Source organism: Rhineura floridana, chromosome 9 (genome assembly GCF_030035675.1).
Source record: "Rhineura floridana isolate rRhiFlo1 chromosome 9, rRhiFlo1.hap2, whole genome shotgun sequence".
NCBI classification, from domain to species: Eukaryota; Metazoa; Chordata; class Lepidosauria; order Squamata; family Rhineuridae; genus Rhineura; species Rhineura floridana.
The window spans coordinates 26,521,658-26,540,732 of record NC_084488.1 but is presented as its reverse complement, the minus strand read 5'-3'; the positions used below and the strand labels follow the sequence as shown (position 1 = coordinate 26,540,732).

Here is a 19,075-nt window from a genome sequence, read left to right as displayed (position 1 = left end):
TTTTAAAATGTTGGTTTTAATGTTTTTAGTAATGTGGTATTCAAACAAAAATGTACAATTTGTTGCCTCCTTGCATATCTTTGTACAAATTTATGTTCCTTTTTGTCTTTCTTGTTTGAGTAAGACAATAGGACCTCACTGGTTTTGGAAGTGTTAACTATTGCCCTGTGGTAAATATTCCCTTTTTGGGCAAGATGCTTGAGAGGATAGTGGCAGTCCATCTTGGCTTCAGGACTAGTCATGGCACTGAAACTACCTTGGCCACACTGGCTGATTCCATTTGTCAGCAGAAGGGTGGGAGGAGTGCAACCCTGCTCATTGTTCTTGACCTCTCAGCAGTTTTCAATACCATTGACCATGGTTTACTTCTGAAGTGGCGCAGAGAGGCATGGGGGCTTTCCTGTGTTGTCCTGTAGGGTTCCATCTTGTCCCCCATGCTGTTTAACATCTATCTGAGACCACTGAGAGCTGTCAGCAGGAGATTTTGAGAGAAGTGTCACTAATATGTGGATGACACAAAACTCTGTGTTTCTGTTCCATCTGAATTGAGAGAGACAGCTGAGGTGCTAGACCAGTGCTTGGAGGCAGCGAAGGGCTGGATAAGGGCAACAAATTGAAACTGAATCCTGAAAAGACAGAGATGTTATGTGTTCAAGTTCTCGGGTCCAGGAGGTGGGAAAACAGCCTGTTCTGGATGGGGTTGCACTTCCCTGGAAGGAGCAGGTTCATAGATCCAGGGTACTCCTGGATCCAACAATGTCACTGGTGGCTCAGGTGGCCTTGATAGCTAGGAGTGCCAATTTCCAGCTGTGGCTGGTTCCCCAGCTACAATCCTTTTGGACAGAGAAGCCTTGGCCACAGCAGTCCATGCTCTGGTAACTTCCAGATTGGGTTATTGCAATGCCCTCTACAAGGGGCTGCCCTTGAAGGTGACTTAGAAATATCAACTGGTCCAAAATGCAACCACCAGATTACTGGCTAGAGTCCCAATTAGAACTCATTTAACCCCTGTTTTAAAACAGCTGCCTTGGCTGCCAATTCATTTCCAGGTCCAGTTCAAGGTGCTCACATTAGTGTTTAAAGCCCTAAAACCACTTAGGCCCCAAATATCTGAAAGACTGCCTCTTTCCTTACAGACTTGTTTGGGTGTTAAGATCAGCAGAGGGGATCCTCTTGGTAGTTCCACTGCCCTCAGAAGTTTGGGGAGGGAAGAGAGTGCATACTCTGTGGAAGCTGCTAGATTGTTGAATTCCCTCCCCACACAGGTGCATCTGGCACCTTCATGATATAGTTTCTGCCATATGCTGAAGGTGCACCTCTTTCCCTTGGCCTTTGACACCTGTGATACATATTTTCAGGACCCACCCTGTTCCTGTGACTAATTTGTTTTAAACTATGTTTAATATTGAATTTAAATTGCTGTAACCTGCCCTGGGACCTTATGATGAAGGGTGTGTAAGAAATATAATCATCACATCACCATCATCATTCCATTTTCTGAAGTAAGGCTTTTTTCTCTTTAATAGCCTATTTGATGCTATTTGTTAACCATCCTTTTGTGATCTATAATACACATTTTAGTGGAACATCTGATATTTTGGTTTTGAGTCATCCAAAAGTGTTCTAGAGAAATCTTTAGTTTCCCTTTCACCAATCCCCTTATTTTGGAGAAATTTCTGCTTTTGAAGTCAAATGTGTCTGTGTTGAATTTCTTTGGCAGTTGTCGACTTAACTATACATTAAATGGATAGCACTGTGGCCTCTGTAGTCCTGGGTGCCATTTAGAATTAAGTCCAGGGTCCCTCTGGTGACCAGTTCCATGACCAATTGTTTCAGGGCACAATCATTCAAGGAAAAGATGGGGAATGTGGCCTGTTGCTGGACTACATCTCCCATTATCCTTGATCATTGGCTATTATGTCTGGAACTGATTGAAGTTAAATGTTCAATAACATCTGGAGAACCACCATCCTCTGATTTAGGATGTCTGGGATTATTACCTCTTGTCATGTCTGGAACATGCATTTATATACTCTGTGTGAGGATAAAGTCTCCCATTATTCCAACATCTTCTGTTTTGGGTGCTTCCATTATTTCATTCATCATTTCAGCATCACAATCATCATTTTGGTCATTGGAGCAATAGAATCTCCCCAGTACTAAATTACTTTTGGAGCCTGCTATTGTCACCCACAACAATTCTGTGGAAGAGTCTACTTTTGACATTTCTGGTGTCACCAGAGTCCATTCTAGTCCCATATGAAGTATAGACTAATCCAGCCAGAGATGATAAAGTTCAACAAGGCCTTGGGTTTTTTTTGTGAGTAATGTGATTTTATGTCAGCATAACCAGCACTTCAGCAGGAGTACACACATAATTTTACTTCATTAAAATGGATAATGATTTCATGGGTAATATTTATTGCAGATATCTGGGACCTGCTTTTTATTCTTTGTAATACTAAAACTCTTTGAATGTATAGCATTATTTCATCACTTATTATATATATGTAGACAGAAAGAAATGAATAAACAGTTTTTCATGAAAGTAAAAGCTAGGGTAAATGCAGATTATATTATTAGAGCTATGTTTTCCTCCAATAATATAATCTGCATTTACCTTAGCATTCACTTTTCTCTTTAAGATCTAACTATAAGAAAAATTATTGTTATTGCTTTTCCTTCCCTTGTGCCTCAGTTCTCTAAATCAATGCAGCTGCACAGCGAAATGTACAAATGTTGCCCTGTTTAACCATATTAATATTTTAATGAGCATCTGTCATCTATGGTTTAGGCTAAGGAATCCTACTGTTTCATGTTATGTTAAGAGGACCCCGGAGAGCCCTTTCAACTCTACAATTTTCTGAAACAAAACACATATCCAGAGCAGACATGAGCTATATCTTTTGTGGTCTGTGCCATTTTAGACATTACTTACTTATTTACTTACTTACTTACTTAAATATATATCCCACCCTTCCTCCCAAAGGAACCTAGGGTGGCAAACAACAAGCAAAAAACAATAAAAATATCCTTAAAGCAATTGTAGTACAGATGCAGACTTGAAGAACTGGATGATTGAATGTTACACCATATAAAAACAATTTCCAGCTATACACACATGGCCTTCTCCTTACATACTGTTTTTATACATGCAGGAAGTTTTTTTATATATATAAACAACAGGAGGGGCCCGAGACTTTATGGTCACGATAGCAGCCTGGGAGCTACAATCCATTCAAACAGGGCCTACACATGCTGTGGGTCATGCCCTTGATCTGGTGTTTCTTTCCAGGGAGGTGGGCAGTGACTTGGAAGTTGAGGTGTTCACTGCCCCCTGTCCTGGTCAGACCATTATTCGGTTAGAATAGATCTTCGCCTATCCCCCCTTCCTTGGAGGACTGGAGGATCTACCAGGATGATTTGCCCTAGGTGGCTGTTGACCCCAGAGGGCCTTATACGGGAATTGGGGGACTTTCTAAATGCCTCCGATGGCCAATCAGCCGAGACCTTGGTGTCTAGGTGGAACGTGGGGGTGACTGAGGCGGTGGACCGGTTAGCCCTGAAACGCCCCCTCCCTTTAAACAGACGTAGGACAGCACCGTGGTATACCCCTCGGTTGCTTGGCCTATGGCGGGAGGAAAGACAGCTGGAACACCGTTGGCAGAAGATACGTGCAGAGGCAGATAGAACGCAGAGTAGAGCAGCAGCGGCTACCTATCGGACAGCGATGAGAACAGCAAAAAGGGAATTTTTGCGGTCTCTATAGCGACCACGGAATGTTACCCGAGGAGATTGTTCCAGGTGGTCCATAGCTTGGTAGGGCCAGTTGCTCTGGACCCGTCAGATCAAGCCGTGGCCTCCTGTAACGACTTCGCAAAACATTTTGCTGATAAAATTGATCACATCAAGAGTTCTATTCCGCTTGCCACAACCTTAACAATGGAATCTGAGCTGACCACTGGACCTTCAGGGTCCTGGGATAGCTTCTATCTCCCTTCCTCTGAGGAAGTAGCCAAGACCTTGTCTGTGCCGAGACCAACTTCTTGTATTCTCGACCGCTGCCCAGCGTGGCTCATTGTGAGCTGCAGAGACAAACTGGGCGAGAGGATCAGGGCAGTGGTTAATGCGTCCCTTGATGAAGGTCATCTGCCTTCAAGGAGGCGGTAATAATTCCAACTTTGAAAAAGGCCTCCTTAGACCCCTTGAATTTAAACAACTTCTGCCCAGTCTCAAATCTTCCATTCCTGGGTAAATTGGTCAAGCGGGTAGTGGTGAACCAACTGCAAACGTACTTAGAGGAAGTGAACTACCTTGACCCATTTCAATCAGGGTTTAGACCCAGACATGGGACAGAAACAGCGTTAGTAGCCCTGGTGGACAATATGAGAAGGGCACTGGACAGAGGGGAATATACCCTCCTTGTTCTCCTGGATCTCTCGGCGGCCTTTGACACCGTCGACCACGGTATCTTGCTGGATCGCCTAGAAAGGTTAGGGATTGGAGGCACCATTCTATGGTGGTTCCGCTCCTTCCTTTCCGGGAGACACCAGAGAGTGGTATTGAAGGATGATGTTTCAGAGCCCTGGCCTCTCACATGTGGGGTGCCACAGGGCTCTATCCTCTCCCTGATGTTATTCAATGTTTATATCAGGCCGCTGGGAGATGTCATTAGGAGATTTGGGCTGCAATTCCACCAATACGCAGATGATACCCAGATCTTCCTCTCATTTAAATCTTTCCCACCAGCGGCGATAGAAATGCTGTCTAAGTGTCTGGAGTCGGTGAGGGATTGGATGAGCAGGAGTAAGCTCAGATTGAATCCTGATAAAACTGAGGTTCTGTTGGTGGGTGATAAAGAGAAATTGGGGATTACTGATTTGATGCTCAACAGGGTACTATTGCCCCTAAGAGATCAAGTCCGGAGTTTGGGGGTCATTCTTGACTCCCAACTATCTATGGAGGCGCAAGTAGCGGCCGTCAGTCGGGCGGTGCTTTATCAACTACATCTCGTCCGAAGGATATGCCCTTACCTCCCGAGCCACTTGCTTCTCAAAGTAGTACATGCTCTGGTCTTATCCCGGCTGGATTATTGTAATGCTTTATAAATTGGTCTTCCCTGGACTACAGTTTGTAAGCTGCAGCTAGTGCAGAATGCGGAGGCTTGCCTGATTAAGAGTAGTCGCCGCCGTGACCATATCACCCCAGTCCTTAAGGAATTGCACTGGCTACCTGTGGTTGTGCGGGCCAAATTTAAGATCCTGGCTTTAACTTATAAGGCTCTTCATGAGGCCAGCCCACTCTATTTAAAGAGTTGCCTTCACTCATACCAGGGGCGCCGGCTTACAAGATTGTCCTTGAATGGCTCACTTCTTATACCTCCAGTAAAAGAGGTGAGGTTGGTGAGGACAAGGTCTAGAGCCTTTTCTATCGTGGCTCCTATGCTTTGGAATTTGTTGCCAACTGACCTCCGTCAGGCCCCCTCCCTGCTATGCTTTTGGTGGACCTTGAAGACCTGGCTCTTTACCCAGGCATGGGAAGGGGATTAGGCTGGCAGATTGCAGTTCTTGGGGGGATTAAATTCAATTTAGGCTGGCAGATTGCAGTTCTTGGGGGGGGTTAAATGTTTAAATTTTTAATTTCTAATTTTTAGGATTTTGATTATGTCTATATGGAATGTACTTGTGTTTGGTTGTAAGTCGCCCAGCGTGGCAGATTAACCTCTGCCAGATGGGCGTCCAACAAATCTCATTCATAAATAAATAAATAAATAAATACACAAACCTACTGTCTGAAATGGTACAGTTCAGCAACAGATGTATAACTTGAGGTTGCTGATTATGGCTGCAGTGCAGTCTAAGGGCACATGGGCAGCAACTATGACTGTATATATGGAACCCTCTTCAAAAAGCATTAGTCATGTTGATCAGCTGGTCGGTTGGCAGATAGAGCAGGGCAAAATTAAATCCAACTTCCTCTCCCAAACAGTTGATAGGTACTGGTTTACTGGTTTTTAAAAAGGGCTCTGTGTGTGTGCAGGCAGCTGGATCCAGAAGAGGAAACCCAAGTATAGCAACTATTGGCACACTCAGTTCTTTCTGCTGCTAGGAATGTATTCATGGCAATTTGTTTCCTTGTGTGTCTGGCCAGTAGACATCTTACATATTTTACCTTTGTGATTGTGATAAATGATGAATTTACTTCCATAGTACAATTATTTTCAAAGTATTAATTATCTTCAAAGTATTAACACTTCTAACATTAACCTCGCTATAGAAAAAATTACTACAGATGTGTGAAGAAAAGAGCTGATATTGAATGAGTGGTCGTTTCTTTAATAGATAACAGGTAATGATCTGGATAGTTAACTACTGTCTACTTTTGGTTCTGTACAGAATAAGGAAATATAATGCTATATCACGTGACCACATTCTGGTTACTACTGCTTACTGATTAGAGGCTCACAAGGGCTTTGTAGGCATAGAGTCACTCTTAATATAGCTTGTAATATGAGGAACAAAGAAGAAAAGTGAATGCAGAAAAGTTTAATAGACTGTAGGTAGAGGCGAAAAATATATTTTTCTGTTGTTAAATCTCGAACTGAGCCTAATGACTATATTAACATAATCTACCCCATATTTTCAAGAAAGTAGTATTTTCCTTATACAAACAGCTGGCAATACACTTTAAACATCTGGCAATATGGTTTAAATAGAATATAAATTGTTAGAATAAGCACTACTCATTTTTTAGAAGTGAGGCTTGTATCCAGTGGTAGTCCTGATAAGAGTAGACCTATTGAAATAAAAGGACTTAAGTTAGGGGTTTTTCCTTTGTTTTAATGATTCTGCTCTTAGAACATTGGCTAAAACCCTCAGTATATTAATAATAAAATGCTGCACTGTGTGGAGCACTTCTGTATTAGTTCCATTGAAACAAATGTTACTTATACAAGAACATTACTTTGTGATATTATTATTATTATTTTTATTATTAACAACAACAATAATAATAATTGATTTATATCCGGCCCTTCCTCCCAGCAGCAGCCCAAGGCAGCAAACAAAAGCACTAAAAACATTAAAACATCATAAAAACAAACTTTAAAACACATTAAAACAAAACATCTTCCAAAACATTACTTAAAAAAGCTATCAAAACATCTTCTAAGATTAAAAACATTTAAAAAAAGAAAGTTTAAGAAAATATTAAAAAGCAATTCCAACACACATGCAGACTGGGATAGGTCTCAACTTAAAAGGCTTGATGAAAGAGGAAAGTCTTCAATAGTCGCCGAAAAGATAACAGAGATGGCGCCTGTCTAATATTTGAAAATGGAAATGGACTGACTTCAAGTCAATCCCGACTTATGGCTACCCTATGAATAGGGTTTTCATGGTAAGCGGTATTCAGAGAGGGGTTTACCATTGCCTCCCTCTCCCCAGCTGGCTAGGACCTGCTCAGCTTGCCATAGCTGCACAAGCCAGCCCCTTCCTTGTCCACAGCTGCCAGCTGGGGGGCAACTGGGCTCCTTGGGACTATACAGCTTGCCCATTCCTTCACAGGTGGCAGGACACATAACCCCTGAGTCACTCACTATGGGAGTGATCTTTAGCTGCCCTTTACACCCAGGAGACACAAGCGGGGATTTGAACTCACAGGCTCTGGACTCCCAGTCAGACTCTCCTCCCCACTGTGCTATACCAGCTGTCGTCTAATATTTAAGGGGAGGGAATTCCACAGGGTAGGAATTCCACAGGTGATATGCTACCAAACATGCTATTAAGGTAGTGTCTCTACATTGTTAAAAAAAACTGACTAGGAAATTATTGCAATATTGCCATTTCCTGCTGAGTACTCCCTCCCCCCCCCCCCCGGAATCTTTGAATTAACCCATCAGAGTTACTGAGTAATTCCTTAAGTTGTGTATGACTTGGTGGCCGTATCTTTGAAGATGGAAATCTTTACAAGTTTGCCCAGTTAGATTAGCCCTCTTAACTGGCCCTCTAAAATAGTGCTAAATTTCTAAGAGAGAGGGATATAAGATTTTCTTGGAAGGCTTTTCCTTGAAATTTTTCTGTCAAAGTTTGGTGCCTGGTGAGGGAAGAGAACTTTCTGCACTTTCAAAGGCACTGTTTCTGTGATTATATGATTAGTTTTCATTTTAAGGGACTGGGCTGTGGCATTACTGAGACTTAATTCAATCTAAGGATAGAGGCACACTTACTGTTCTGCCAGTTCCAGTGTGTCTCCTCTTTTCTGAAAATGGGGGCACACAATGCTAGTCAAACCCCATGCCTTTTTACAGATTTTGCAACTGATCAGCAGATCAACCCATTGCCCCTTCAGGTGTGGCCAATGGAAACACTTGCTGTATGCAACTAGTGTGCTCACAGCCTAAGTTGCAAACATAGTCCTGCTTTGCTCCTTTTTTCAAATAATACTATCTTTGAATGGAGTGGTTTAGTGTAGGTGCCTGTCGCTTGATTGAGATCTCTTGATGCAGTTGGGTATGTTTCTTTATTTGCATTTATTTAATTAGTAGACTATATCCTGCTTTTTGACTGGCATCCTCACAATGACATTTATGAAGTGCATGGATACATTAAAAACACTCTTAAAACAACTCCAGCTGGAGGTGGAGAAAGCATCTTGCTATTGCCTTCACTCACCTCTATTTCCTGGAAACCTTCCCATAGGGCACTTGGTGGTAAATGGTCCTGTGATAGAGGAGGCAACAGTTTGGCATTAGTAATTTCCTGTTGTCGTCGCCTTCCTCTTTCTTCAAGATTCCTTTTCAGAGGGCATTTGTGTCAAGATGGTCCTGTATTTAGGAAAGGGGGCAGGCCAGCTGGAGCAACTGTACAAGCACATGTATCATAACGTCTTTCTCACAGCCATACATAGCAATAATGGCACAGTTGTGAAGTGACTCCAGCAGATATTTCAGAGATACATAATTTGGTTTTCTACTTTTGAGCAGAATAATTGGTAATGCATTTTTGCTCAATTTTAAAAATCTATTTGGAAGATTTTGAAGCAGAGGAATTTTAACTCTGATGTGTAATGATCACAAGTATAATATTTAATGCCTAAAGGGAGAACCTGCAAGAAACTGAAGTTGTACACAGATAAGGTAAATATTTGTGGAAATGTTGCAAACCATTTGAAGATTACCGTGCATTTACTTTTGCCCTTTTATAAAGCAGTCTGCAGATTGTCAGACTGATACATAACAAAGCAGGTTTTTGAGATATCTTCCTGCTATTGCTGCTATCTTTGCCCAGTGTAAGGAAGCCTTTTAGAAACATAGGAAGCTGCATTATACCGACTCAGACCATTGGGACCATTGGGACATCTAGCTCAGTATTGTCTAAACTGGCTAGCAGCAGCCCTCCAGGATTACAGACGGGATATTCCCAGTGCTACTGGAGATGTCAGGGACCTTTTGACCTTTAGACCTTTTGCATGCAAAGCAGATGCTGTGCCAATGAGCTGTGGTTATTTCAAGTAGTTAGGAGGTTTCATCTGCTCCATTAAATTCATTAAAATGTTGCTTACCCATAGCTTTCTGATCTGGATAGTTCCTAAATCAGAACATGCCCCACATTGCTGTTAATATGCTTGTAATCTCCCTTTATCCCTATTTTTCTTCTACCCACCCTGTTGTGGAATATCTCATATTTCTTGGAAGTATTACCATAAATCTTGGACGTATTGGAAGTATACATTTCTTGGAAGTCACTGCCTTTAGTACTGCCTTTAACAAGAAAATGTACTGCCTTCAAGTCAATTCTGACTTATGGTGACCCCATGAATAGCATTTTCATGAGGCTGAGAGGCAGTGACTGGCCCAAGGTCACCCAGTGAGCTTCATGGCTATGTGGGGATTCGAACCCTGGTCTCCCAGGTCGTAGTCCAACACCTTAACCACTACACCACACTGGTTCTCTTAACAAGAAAGGCAGGGTATAAATAAAAAAAAATTAAGAGGAAAAAGAACTAGTGTTATCTAATACAGCTTGTTTAGACCAAAGAAATAAGAAATGATCATTTAATTTCAGCACATGGGCAGTACTTCAATTTCCTTATACTCTGAAGTTACCCTAATCCAGAGCCCCCTGTGTGGATCAGTGTACCCATAGAACTTGTGTGTGCCCAGTGCCATTGTCCCATTAACAAGATGTACATGTGTTCATTAAACATGTGCTTACTTGTTCATCTATAAAGTATCAGTGGGGGCTTTTCTTTATCCATCAAAATTGAGTGGATGGGGAGAGGAGCAAAACCTACCTACTTGCAAGCATTTCCTCACCATGTTTCCTCATCATGTGGGGGGAGAGAAAGAGTGCTCCTCGCCGCCGCTTCCCGGCACGGGGTCTCCTGCTCAACAACAGCTGCTGCCCCCGCCGCATCCTCCTCCTGCTCAAGGCAAGGCCCAGGTCCTCGCTGCCACTTCTCAGCGCGGGGCCTCCTGCTCAACAACAGCCCGATGCGGGGCCTCCCGGCACGGGGGCCTCCTGCTCAACGACAGCCTGGTGCCTCCTGCCCAACAACAGCCTGGCACTAACTACTATAACATAATAATGATGATGATTATGATATTCAGCTGCTGTCAGCCAATTTCCTCCAGCTTAGTTTACTTCTGATACTGGAACTGAGCTAGGGGGAAACAGCTTAATGTAGATGAGCATGGCAAGATAAGGCAAGGATGTGGAAAGGTTTGCTCCCTTCCCCTGTGTGCTCTAAGTGGAACCTTCTCTTGCTTTACCATGTAACCATGCCTAGTTTTGCCTGTTACTATATAAAAGGATGTAGAGGTGAAGCTGTGCATTCCTTTCAAATGAATGGGACAGCTCTATAGGAGAGAACTCGATCTGTAGTGAAGCAGGTATCAATGGAAACAAGCTGAATAGCTTTCTGATATCCTACATCAATTATAGACTTCTAAATGCAAACAATAATTAAGATTCTAATGAGACCATTAAGGCTGGCACTCTGGAGGCAAGTTTGGATGGGCTGAACAAGAGCTGCTCAGTCTGTGCCCAACACATATAGACTGAGGAGCTAGGCTTCCCTCCACCTTCTAGAGATTTTAATTTCACTGAGCCTTTTTTTTTAAAAAAAGAACCACAAATATGTAAAAACAATATCACTAGTACAAAAGCTTAATATCTTAAAACCTAGTATTAAAATAAACATATTTTTAAATATTTCCAAATTAAATATATGGTTACATGGTTGTTTTGTGCCCTTTACAGATTGAAAGTCACTTTGTTACTTTATGAACATAAAATATATTATGTATAACTTGATTTGTCATGAAATTACCATTTTTAGTATATGAAAAGTACAGCTTACCCAATATCCATGTCAAATCCTCTGACTACCCTATCTCACCATTGTCAGAGCAGCCACATTTTGCGCCATCTAAAGTTTCCAGACCCTTTTAAAGTGATGCAACCCCACATAGAGCAAATTACAGTAGTCTAGTCTGGATATCACTATTGCATGGGTAATCAAGCCTATATCCGTGCTCTCTAGATAGATTTAAGCTGCCACACTAGCTTAAAATGGTAAAAACCAAGGCGCTGCTAGGTATTGTCACCACCTGTGATAGTGCCAAGTCTAGGAACCCCATCCAAGGCTAGTAGCAAACATCCATTCATGTTCATCAGATTTCCTACTCGCAACACCTTTGTCTTATCTAGATTAAACTTGTTTGTCCTCATCCAAAACTGCCTTCAGACATCAATTCAAGGAGTCCAAAGCCTCCCTGGGAAATAAGTAGAACTGCGTGTTTTGTTGTTGTTGTTATGTGCCTTCAAGTTGATTGTGACTTATGGCGACCCTATGAATCAGCGACTCCAATAGTATCTGTCATGAACCACCCTGTTCAGATCTTGTAAGTTCAGGTCTGTGGCTTCCTTTATGGAATCAATCCATCTCTTGTTTGGTCTTTCTCTTTCTATTCCCTTCAGTTTTTCCCAGTATTATTGTCTTTTCTAGTGAATCATGTCTTTTCGTTATGTGTTCAAGGTATGATAACCTCATTTTCATCATTTTAGCTTCTAGTGATAGTTCTGATGTAATTTGTTGTAACACCCAATTATTTGTCTTTTTCGCAGTCCATGGTGTGTGTAAAGCTCTCCTCCAACACCACATTTCAAATGAGTTGATTTTTCTCTTATCTGCTTTTTTCACTGTCCAACTTTCACATCCCTACATAGAGATTGGGAATACCATGGTCTGAATAATCCTGACTTTAGTGTTCAGTGATTTGAGGACCTTTTCTAGTTCTCTCATAGCTGCCCTCCCCAGTGCTAGGCTTGTTATCTGCATATAAATGACAGTGCAGCCTAAATCTTTGAATAAGTTCTCCCTGCAGTTTTTTTATATAGGTTATTGTGCTATAAATATGTTTAATTATATATTGACTTAATATTTTGCAGGCTATGAGAAGACAGATGATGTTTCAGAGAAGACCTCACTAGCTGATCAGGAGGAAGTGAGAACTATATTTATCAATCAACCACAATTCTCTAAATTTTGTAACAATCACGTCAGGTATTTATGACTAACTTTTATAACCTCTTTATAACTTGCAATTGTTAATTTTGTTTTTATTGTTTCAATTTTCTGTTGTGATAATTTATGTACAGTTTTGAGGAAACAGAGTCTAAGAAAAATCTGACAGAATAATAAATCATTTTCATAAGAAGGCTTGCTGCAATATCCAAGTCTTAAGTCGGTATCTAAACTTCATTACAGAGGGTGCCAGCTTCATCTCATGCCGTCTACAACCCTTTGGAAGAAGCAGAGGCTTGTTTCAGTAAGGGCGCAATCCTGGTAGATACGCTGGGCTGAGGGGCTTCAGGATGCAGCATACCTGCAAAGGAGGAGGAAGGGTGTTGGTGGCACCAGGCTCCACCAACATAGCTGTGGCGCAGCCAGAGAACTCTGCTGCCACCCAGGTGCAGCTGGGGCCCAACTGGCTCAGCCAAGACTAGTGCAAGTGGAGCCAGCAGAAAGCCCCAAAAAGGGACATTTGGGAGGGTTGTCAGGTGGAACCAAGGGGAGGGAAACAAGCAGCACCCTGAGCACCTTCAGCTTGGTCCTGCAGCCCTCTGTCCTGGCAGCCGATACTCTGGGAAAAGGGGTGGCAGAAGGAAATATGCATTTTGTTTTCTTCCATTGCACCCTGTCGGCGCAGCCAGCATCCTCTCCTGCCAGCAGCTCCTGAACGGAAGTTGGATATGACGGCTCCTTCCACTGGCTCCACTTTCTCCAGCCTCTGATGAGTTGGATTGTGCCCTAATGCTGTAGTTTGGAGAAGGTTGGAAACAGGAGTTTCTCACACTGTTTCTTATTTTCTCTAAATATCCACATGTGAGACAAGACTATGTCTTTGAGCTCTTTGGCAAGTGCAGAAGACATGGAAGAAAAGTGGACTTTCCACTCACTTTTGATGCACTTTGGAAAAGGACACTTGCTTAAGAACTTAAGAAGAGCCTGCTGGATCAGGCCAGTGGCCCATCTAGTCCAGCATCCTGTTCTCACAGTGGCCAACCAGGTGCCTGGGGGAAGCCCGCAAGCAGGACCCGAGTGCAAGAACACTCTCTCCTCCTGAGGCTTCTGGCAACTGGTTTTCAGAAGCATGCTGCCTCTGACTAGGGTGGCAGAGCACAGCCATCATGGCTAGTAGCCATTGATGGCCCTGTCCTCCATGAATTTGTCTAATCTTCTTTTAAAGCCATCCAAGCTGGTCGCCATTACTGCATCTTGTGGGAGCAATTTCCATAGTTTAACTATGCGCTGAGTAAAGAAGTACTTCCTTTTGTCTGTCCTGAATCTTCCAACATTCAGCTTCTTTGAATGTCCACAAGTTCTAGTGTTATGAGAGAGGGAGAAGAACTTTTCTCTATCCACTTTCTCAATGCCATGCATAATTTTATACACTTCCATCATGTCTCCTCTGACCCGCCTTTTCTCTAAACTAAAAAGCCCCAAATGCTGCAACCTTTCCTCGTAAGGGAGTCACTCCATCCCCTTGATCATTCTGGTTGCCCTCTTCTGAACCTGGTGCTTTTGTATTTTTTATTTGAATTGTTTAAAAACATACATGTATATATACACATGGGCAAGTTGTAAAAAAATAGGTGTCCATGACGTTCACATCAAAATATATGCATGTACTTGATAGCAGCAAAGGTCATGTTCTGGGGGCTAGTTTTGACTTTTCCAGAGTACAGTTTCAAGCAGAGTACCAGTGACTACAGTAGAAATATTGTGATCAGTTACTGTTCTGTTAATACTGCCTCCACAGTGTTGAAAGGTATCTTATATATATAAAATAAGTATTGTTTGACAATTTGAATTGTCAGACTATATGTATACACTGATGAATGAATTCTGAATACAGAGTGCTGTATGATTTTTATCTCTTATCTCTTAACTACATACAGTTTTAATCTCTGTCTCTTAGCACTGCAAAATACAACTTAATCACATTCCTGCCGAGATTCCTCTATTCCCAATTCAGAAGAGCTGCTAATGCCTTTTTTCTTTTCATTGCATTGCTTCAGGTAAGATAGATGAGGTAAATATATATTTAATAATATTTAATTGTTATTTCAGAAGAAAAATCACTTTGAATGTCCTGAAATGCCATGTCTTCATTCATTTGAATTGTATGATGTGGTAGAATGTCAGACAATTTTTTTTGGAACGTAGTGTTTTACACTGCTGAATTGTTTTATTTTTATAAACATAGTAATGCTTTCACAAACACATAATGTCTGTATTCGCATGTAATGCTAAACCAACTATATGAACATGCTGTAACAAACTGAGCATAGTATTGGGCTCGTGTACTTCTGCTCCCCTCAGAGAATGTCACCTTGTTGTGTCATATGAACAAGGAATCCTTGCTTACAACAAACCGGTACACTTCAAAGCAAACCAACCAAACTATGAGTTATGAAGCTGGCTGGTTAGCTAATCAGAGTTTGTTTAAAGCCAGGGTTCCTAGTTTATATGACACAACAAGCTGGCATTCTCTGAAAGTGAAACTAATCTTTGTGAAAGGTTTCCTCCTGCCACATATGAAGAAGAAAGGGGAGAGAGAAACATACAAGCCCAACTTTGTTTGGGCTCTTTGCAGCCCATCTACATAGCGCTAAACTGTTGTTTAATGTTCTGTTTTGGTGCAGTCATACTGTTGCAATAAAATCTTAATGTAAACTCATTGTCACACTTGTATTTTTCATGCATCATCAAAAATTAAGAATTACTAGGAGAAAAGGAATACTTCTGAAATATGTGTGCCTACTCATCATACTCTTGAGGGACTTTGTCATAATACCTAGAATTCCTCAGGATATTAAGATTTTAGTTCTAGAAAGCATTTCTTACTGCAGTTGCGGCTTCTGCAAGGAGTTGCACTAAAAATAATGCATCACCTGGGACTGAGAAGGATAAGACAAACACCTGGGAAAGTGGACTGATAAAATTGCTCCTTAGATATGGGATACTGAGAGAGCAGAAGAAGAATGATCAGAAGGTGACAGAAGCACTTGGGAGCAGTAGAGTGGTGGGCATGTAGCAGATGACAGCAAAAGATAATTGAACAGGAGTTGACATCACTTCTTTGTCATGCCTCAGTGTGCTGCTTGGGTCATCCTTTTCAAGATGTGACTTGTAAGAGGAAGGAGACAGGGAATATGAAACAATAATATGGGACAGTAATATGACAAGCACTTGATAGGCGGAACTAGTTGGAGCCCAAAGTTCAGGCATCTACCAAGATTTATATGAGAAAGAAGGTCAGAGGCAATGAGAGATAGCAAGTGGTAAACCTTGTGTTGTGAGCAGTTAGGAACAATAGTAACGGCATCCCAGGTTTCCCCATTTGAAAGTGAAAAGCCTGCTGCTTCATTCAAACATTCAACGTCTGTTTGAGGAATTGTCCTTTTACATTTAAAAGGTATCCACTGCGAGTTTTTATTATTTATTTCTGCTTATAATAATTAAATAACATTTTTCAATATAAAGTCTACATTTTCCCTTCTTTTTGTCTTTAGCAAATTCCAGATGTTTCTCCAACAGGACGTTATACAACATTGGTTCCTCTCTTATTTATTTTAATTGTAGCAGCAGTTAAAGAAATAATAGAAGACATTGTAAGTATTTTTCCAAATAATGGTAATCCCTTATACATATCTTCATTATTTAAATTACGTTGGATTGAATCCAGAGGTGCCCATATGGAATTTCTGGAATTTCTAGCCCAATACTTTTATTTTATTAAACAGCAAGAAGAAAATATTGGGCTATTGAGCAGACGTCTGTTATTACATATGTAAAATACATGAAATTGTAGTGGTGTCTTTGAGCAGTAGGAGGCCCAGAAACAGAACTGATGCAACTGATTGGCTTTCTCCTCCATGTGTCTACCACTTCCTTTTTTTTTTTACAATAATTTTTATTCAAATTTTCATAAAACATAGAAAACAAAATCATAAAACATTCAAAGACAAAAAACAAAACAAAACAAAAATGATTAAACAAAAAAAATAAAATGTTGACTTCCCATTTGTCACATATCAAATCAGTTATAGGTCTACAATATATAACAATCCTGTCTCTTAAATCATATTATAAAATCACTTTCCTCCAGTAGTTATCTTAATTAATCATCAAATCTCATAAACATTACTTTATTCTTTCCACAAAAAGTCAAAGAGAGGTTTCAATTCTTTAAGAAATATATCTATCAATTTTTCTCCAAATAAACATGTCAATTAATCCATCTCGTTAATAATTATAATAATCTTATTGTCATAACCATAGTCCAAATAAACATTTCGATTAATCCATCTCATCAGAATCTGTTAGGTCCAATAATTTCAATAGCCATTATTCCATTATCCCTATTAGTTCCATCTTCCATCTTCAATAGTCCTGTTAAGTCCAGTAATTTCAGTGTCCAATCTTCCATTATCAGTATTCCATAATAATCTTGCTGTTGTAACCATAGTCATATAATAAGAGTCTGATGGGAATTTCCTCTATCCCAAATATTTTCTTGCCATCCATTCTGAATAAGTTGCTGAAATACTGTTGTAAAGTCATATCTGTGTTCTTCTTTTTTACAAAATGCACTGGCTCATCTCTTAAGAGTTTTTCCATTGTCACATGGCTGCAGTTAATTCCATAGATTTTCTCTATATCAAGCTCCATCACATCATTCCAGTCCAGAAGATTATCCAAGCCATTGATAACTTTATCTCTAATATCTTCATTAATTTCTTCAGAGATAACGTTAAATTCCAAACAGTAGATTTTATTTCTAAATTCCATAAACTCCAGATCTTTTTCCAATTCCACATTTGTTCCAATCTCCAGGGCTTGTATCTTCCCTTTATTTTTTCTTTTCTCATCTCTGATCTCATTCTCCTCTCTCACAGGATCCCCTATTTCTTTAAGCTCCTGCGTCATTTTGCTCAGTTCAATTTTCAGCTCCTTACTACCCTGTCGCAGGGTTTGTTTCGTTATCTCAATCTCATCCATTATTTTCTGAAACATAGTTACTTCCAGATTCTCAGCCACTTTCTTGATTGCCATTTTTAAAACCACGAAAACAAAGCAAAACAAAAATAAAGAAAAACCACTTCTTATTTCAGCAACAATTGGGTTAATATTCCAGGCTTGATGACATCACAGTATAAACAGAGCAACCTGCCTTATCTCTCTATGTTCAAGAATGCAAAACAAATTTAGTTCCCAGCATCAAAACAGTTAGTGGCGTCGTGAAGAAGCAGATTCGTCAAAATAAAATAGACCAAAAAGAGAATAGTCCCAGACAATATAATATTCCTCGGAATAGAAATCAGGAATAGAAATCCGTCTTCTGTGTATATCTTTAGAATGCACTTCCAGGACAGCTTTTTGCGACAGAAACAGAGAGAAGCTGTTAATTTCATGAATAACAGAGAAGAGTTATAGCTCCCCCAGAAGTTGTCCAAAGCCGATCAATCTGACAAATCTCCTTTTGCTGCAACAATTTAAACCAAGTAAAAAAAATAGTAGAAAGAAGGGTGCTTGCCTGTTAGTCCGTTCTCTCTTTAAAGAAAAGATAAACGTATCGCTTAAGCAGATAGAGCTTGTTCGGAAGTCCGTCCGGCATTGTTGGCTGGACCTTATCTCATAAATTAATGAAATCCAGTCCTCCCAACAAAAACAGGCTTTTGAGGTTGATCTCTACGTTTCTCCCTGCCCGGGAGAAATTTCATCAGTCAAAAAAAAAATGTTCTGACTGATTTATATCTGAATAAGCTTCTTTTGAGGCGGGAGCCCGTCCCAAAAGCAGGCACAAGCGAAGTCACCCTTCCCGGAAGTCCATGTGTCTACCACTTCCTATGAAATTTATAATTATTATAGTCTCCTGTTGTCTTGATATTTTAAATACAGCTAATCAATGTCACAGTAGTTCACTAACAATTTTTTTCTGCTAGTGAAAGTTTTTCTGGATGTGGAATTGCTTTTGAAATTGGAGACTTTCAAAACCAATATGCCCTGACTTCATAGGCCATTTTATTTATTAAATTTATATCCTGCCCTTCCTCCCAAAGGAAGGGTGGGGTTAGCTTCACTGAGGGTGCAGTCCAACTTGCATTTTCGCCAGCCTGAGGGGAGTTGGATGTGGTGGGTCTCCAGCTGGGTCCTGGCTCAGCTGGGCTGTGCTGGCGTAAGTCCCTCAGCCCAACTGGGTCGGGACCCAGCCAAGTGGAGCCAACATAAGCTGGTGTAAAGCCTGGAAAAGGGTGTGTCAGGGGAGGGGCCGAGGTGAGGGTCTTAGGCCACATCTAATTCACATTTGGAGCTCTCCTGCAGGTACCAATTCAGGCAAAAGTTATGCTGAGGAAAAGGTCAGTCTAAGAAAATAAAGACAATACAAGTTAATAGAGAGGGCTTACTCCCTGGTAGGGATATTTGGGAGAACAGGCTTTTGTTTTCTGGTCCCTGTGTGCAGCTTCTGGCTGAGCCAGCATTCAGCCGAAGTGGATGCAGTGGA

The 19,075-nt window shown here is 40.9% G+C and overlaps 1 protein-coding gene across 3 annotated transcripts in view; it reads left to right on the top strand.

The window, feature by feature from the left end:
• Positions 1–19,075, top strand: part of ATP8A1 (ATPase phospholipid transporting 8A1) — a 191,980-nt gene that overhangs the window by 13,729 nt on the left and 159,176 nt on the right. For all 3 annotated transcript variants that reach the window (XM_061584305.1, XM_061584306.1, XM_061584304.1), the window contains exons 2-4: positions 12,453–12,567; positions 14,486–14,585; positions 16,083–16,181. In XM_061584305.1, the coding sequence (XP_061440289.1) occupies positions 12,453–12,567; positions 14,486–14,585; positions 16,083–16,181 (314 nt within the window). The remainder of the gene's footprint in view (positions 1–12,452; positions 12,568–14,485; positions 14,586–16,082; positions 16,182–19,075) is intronic.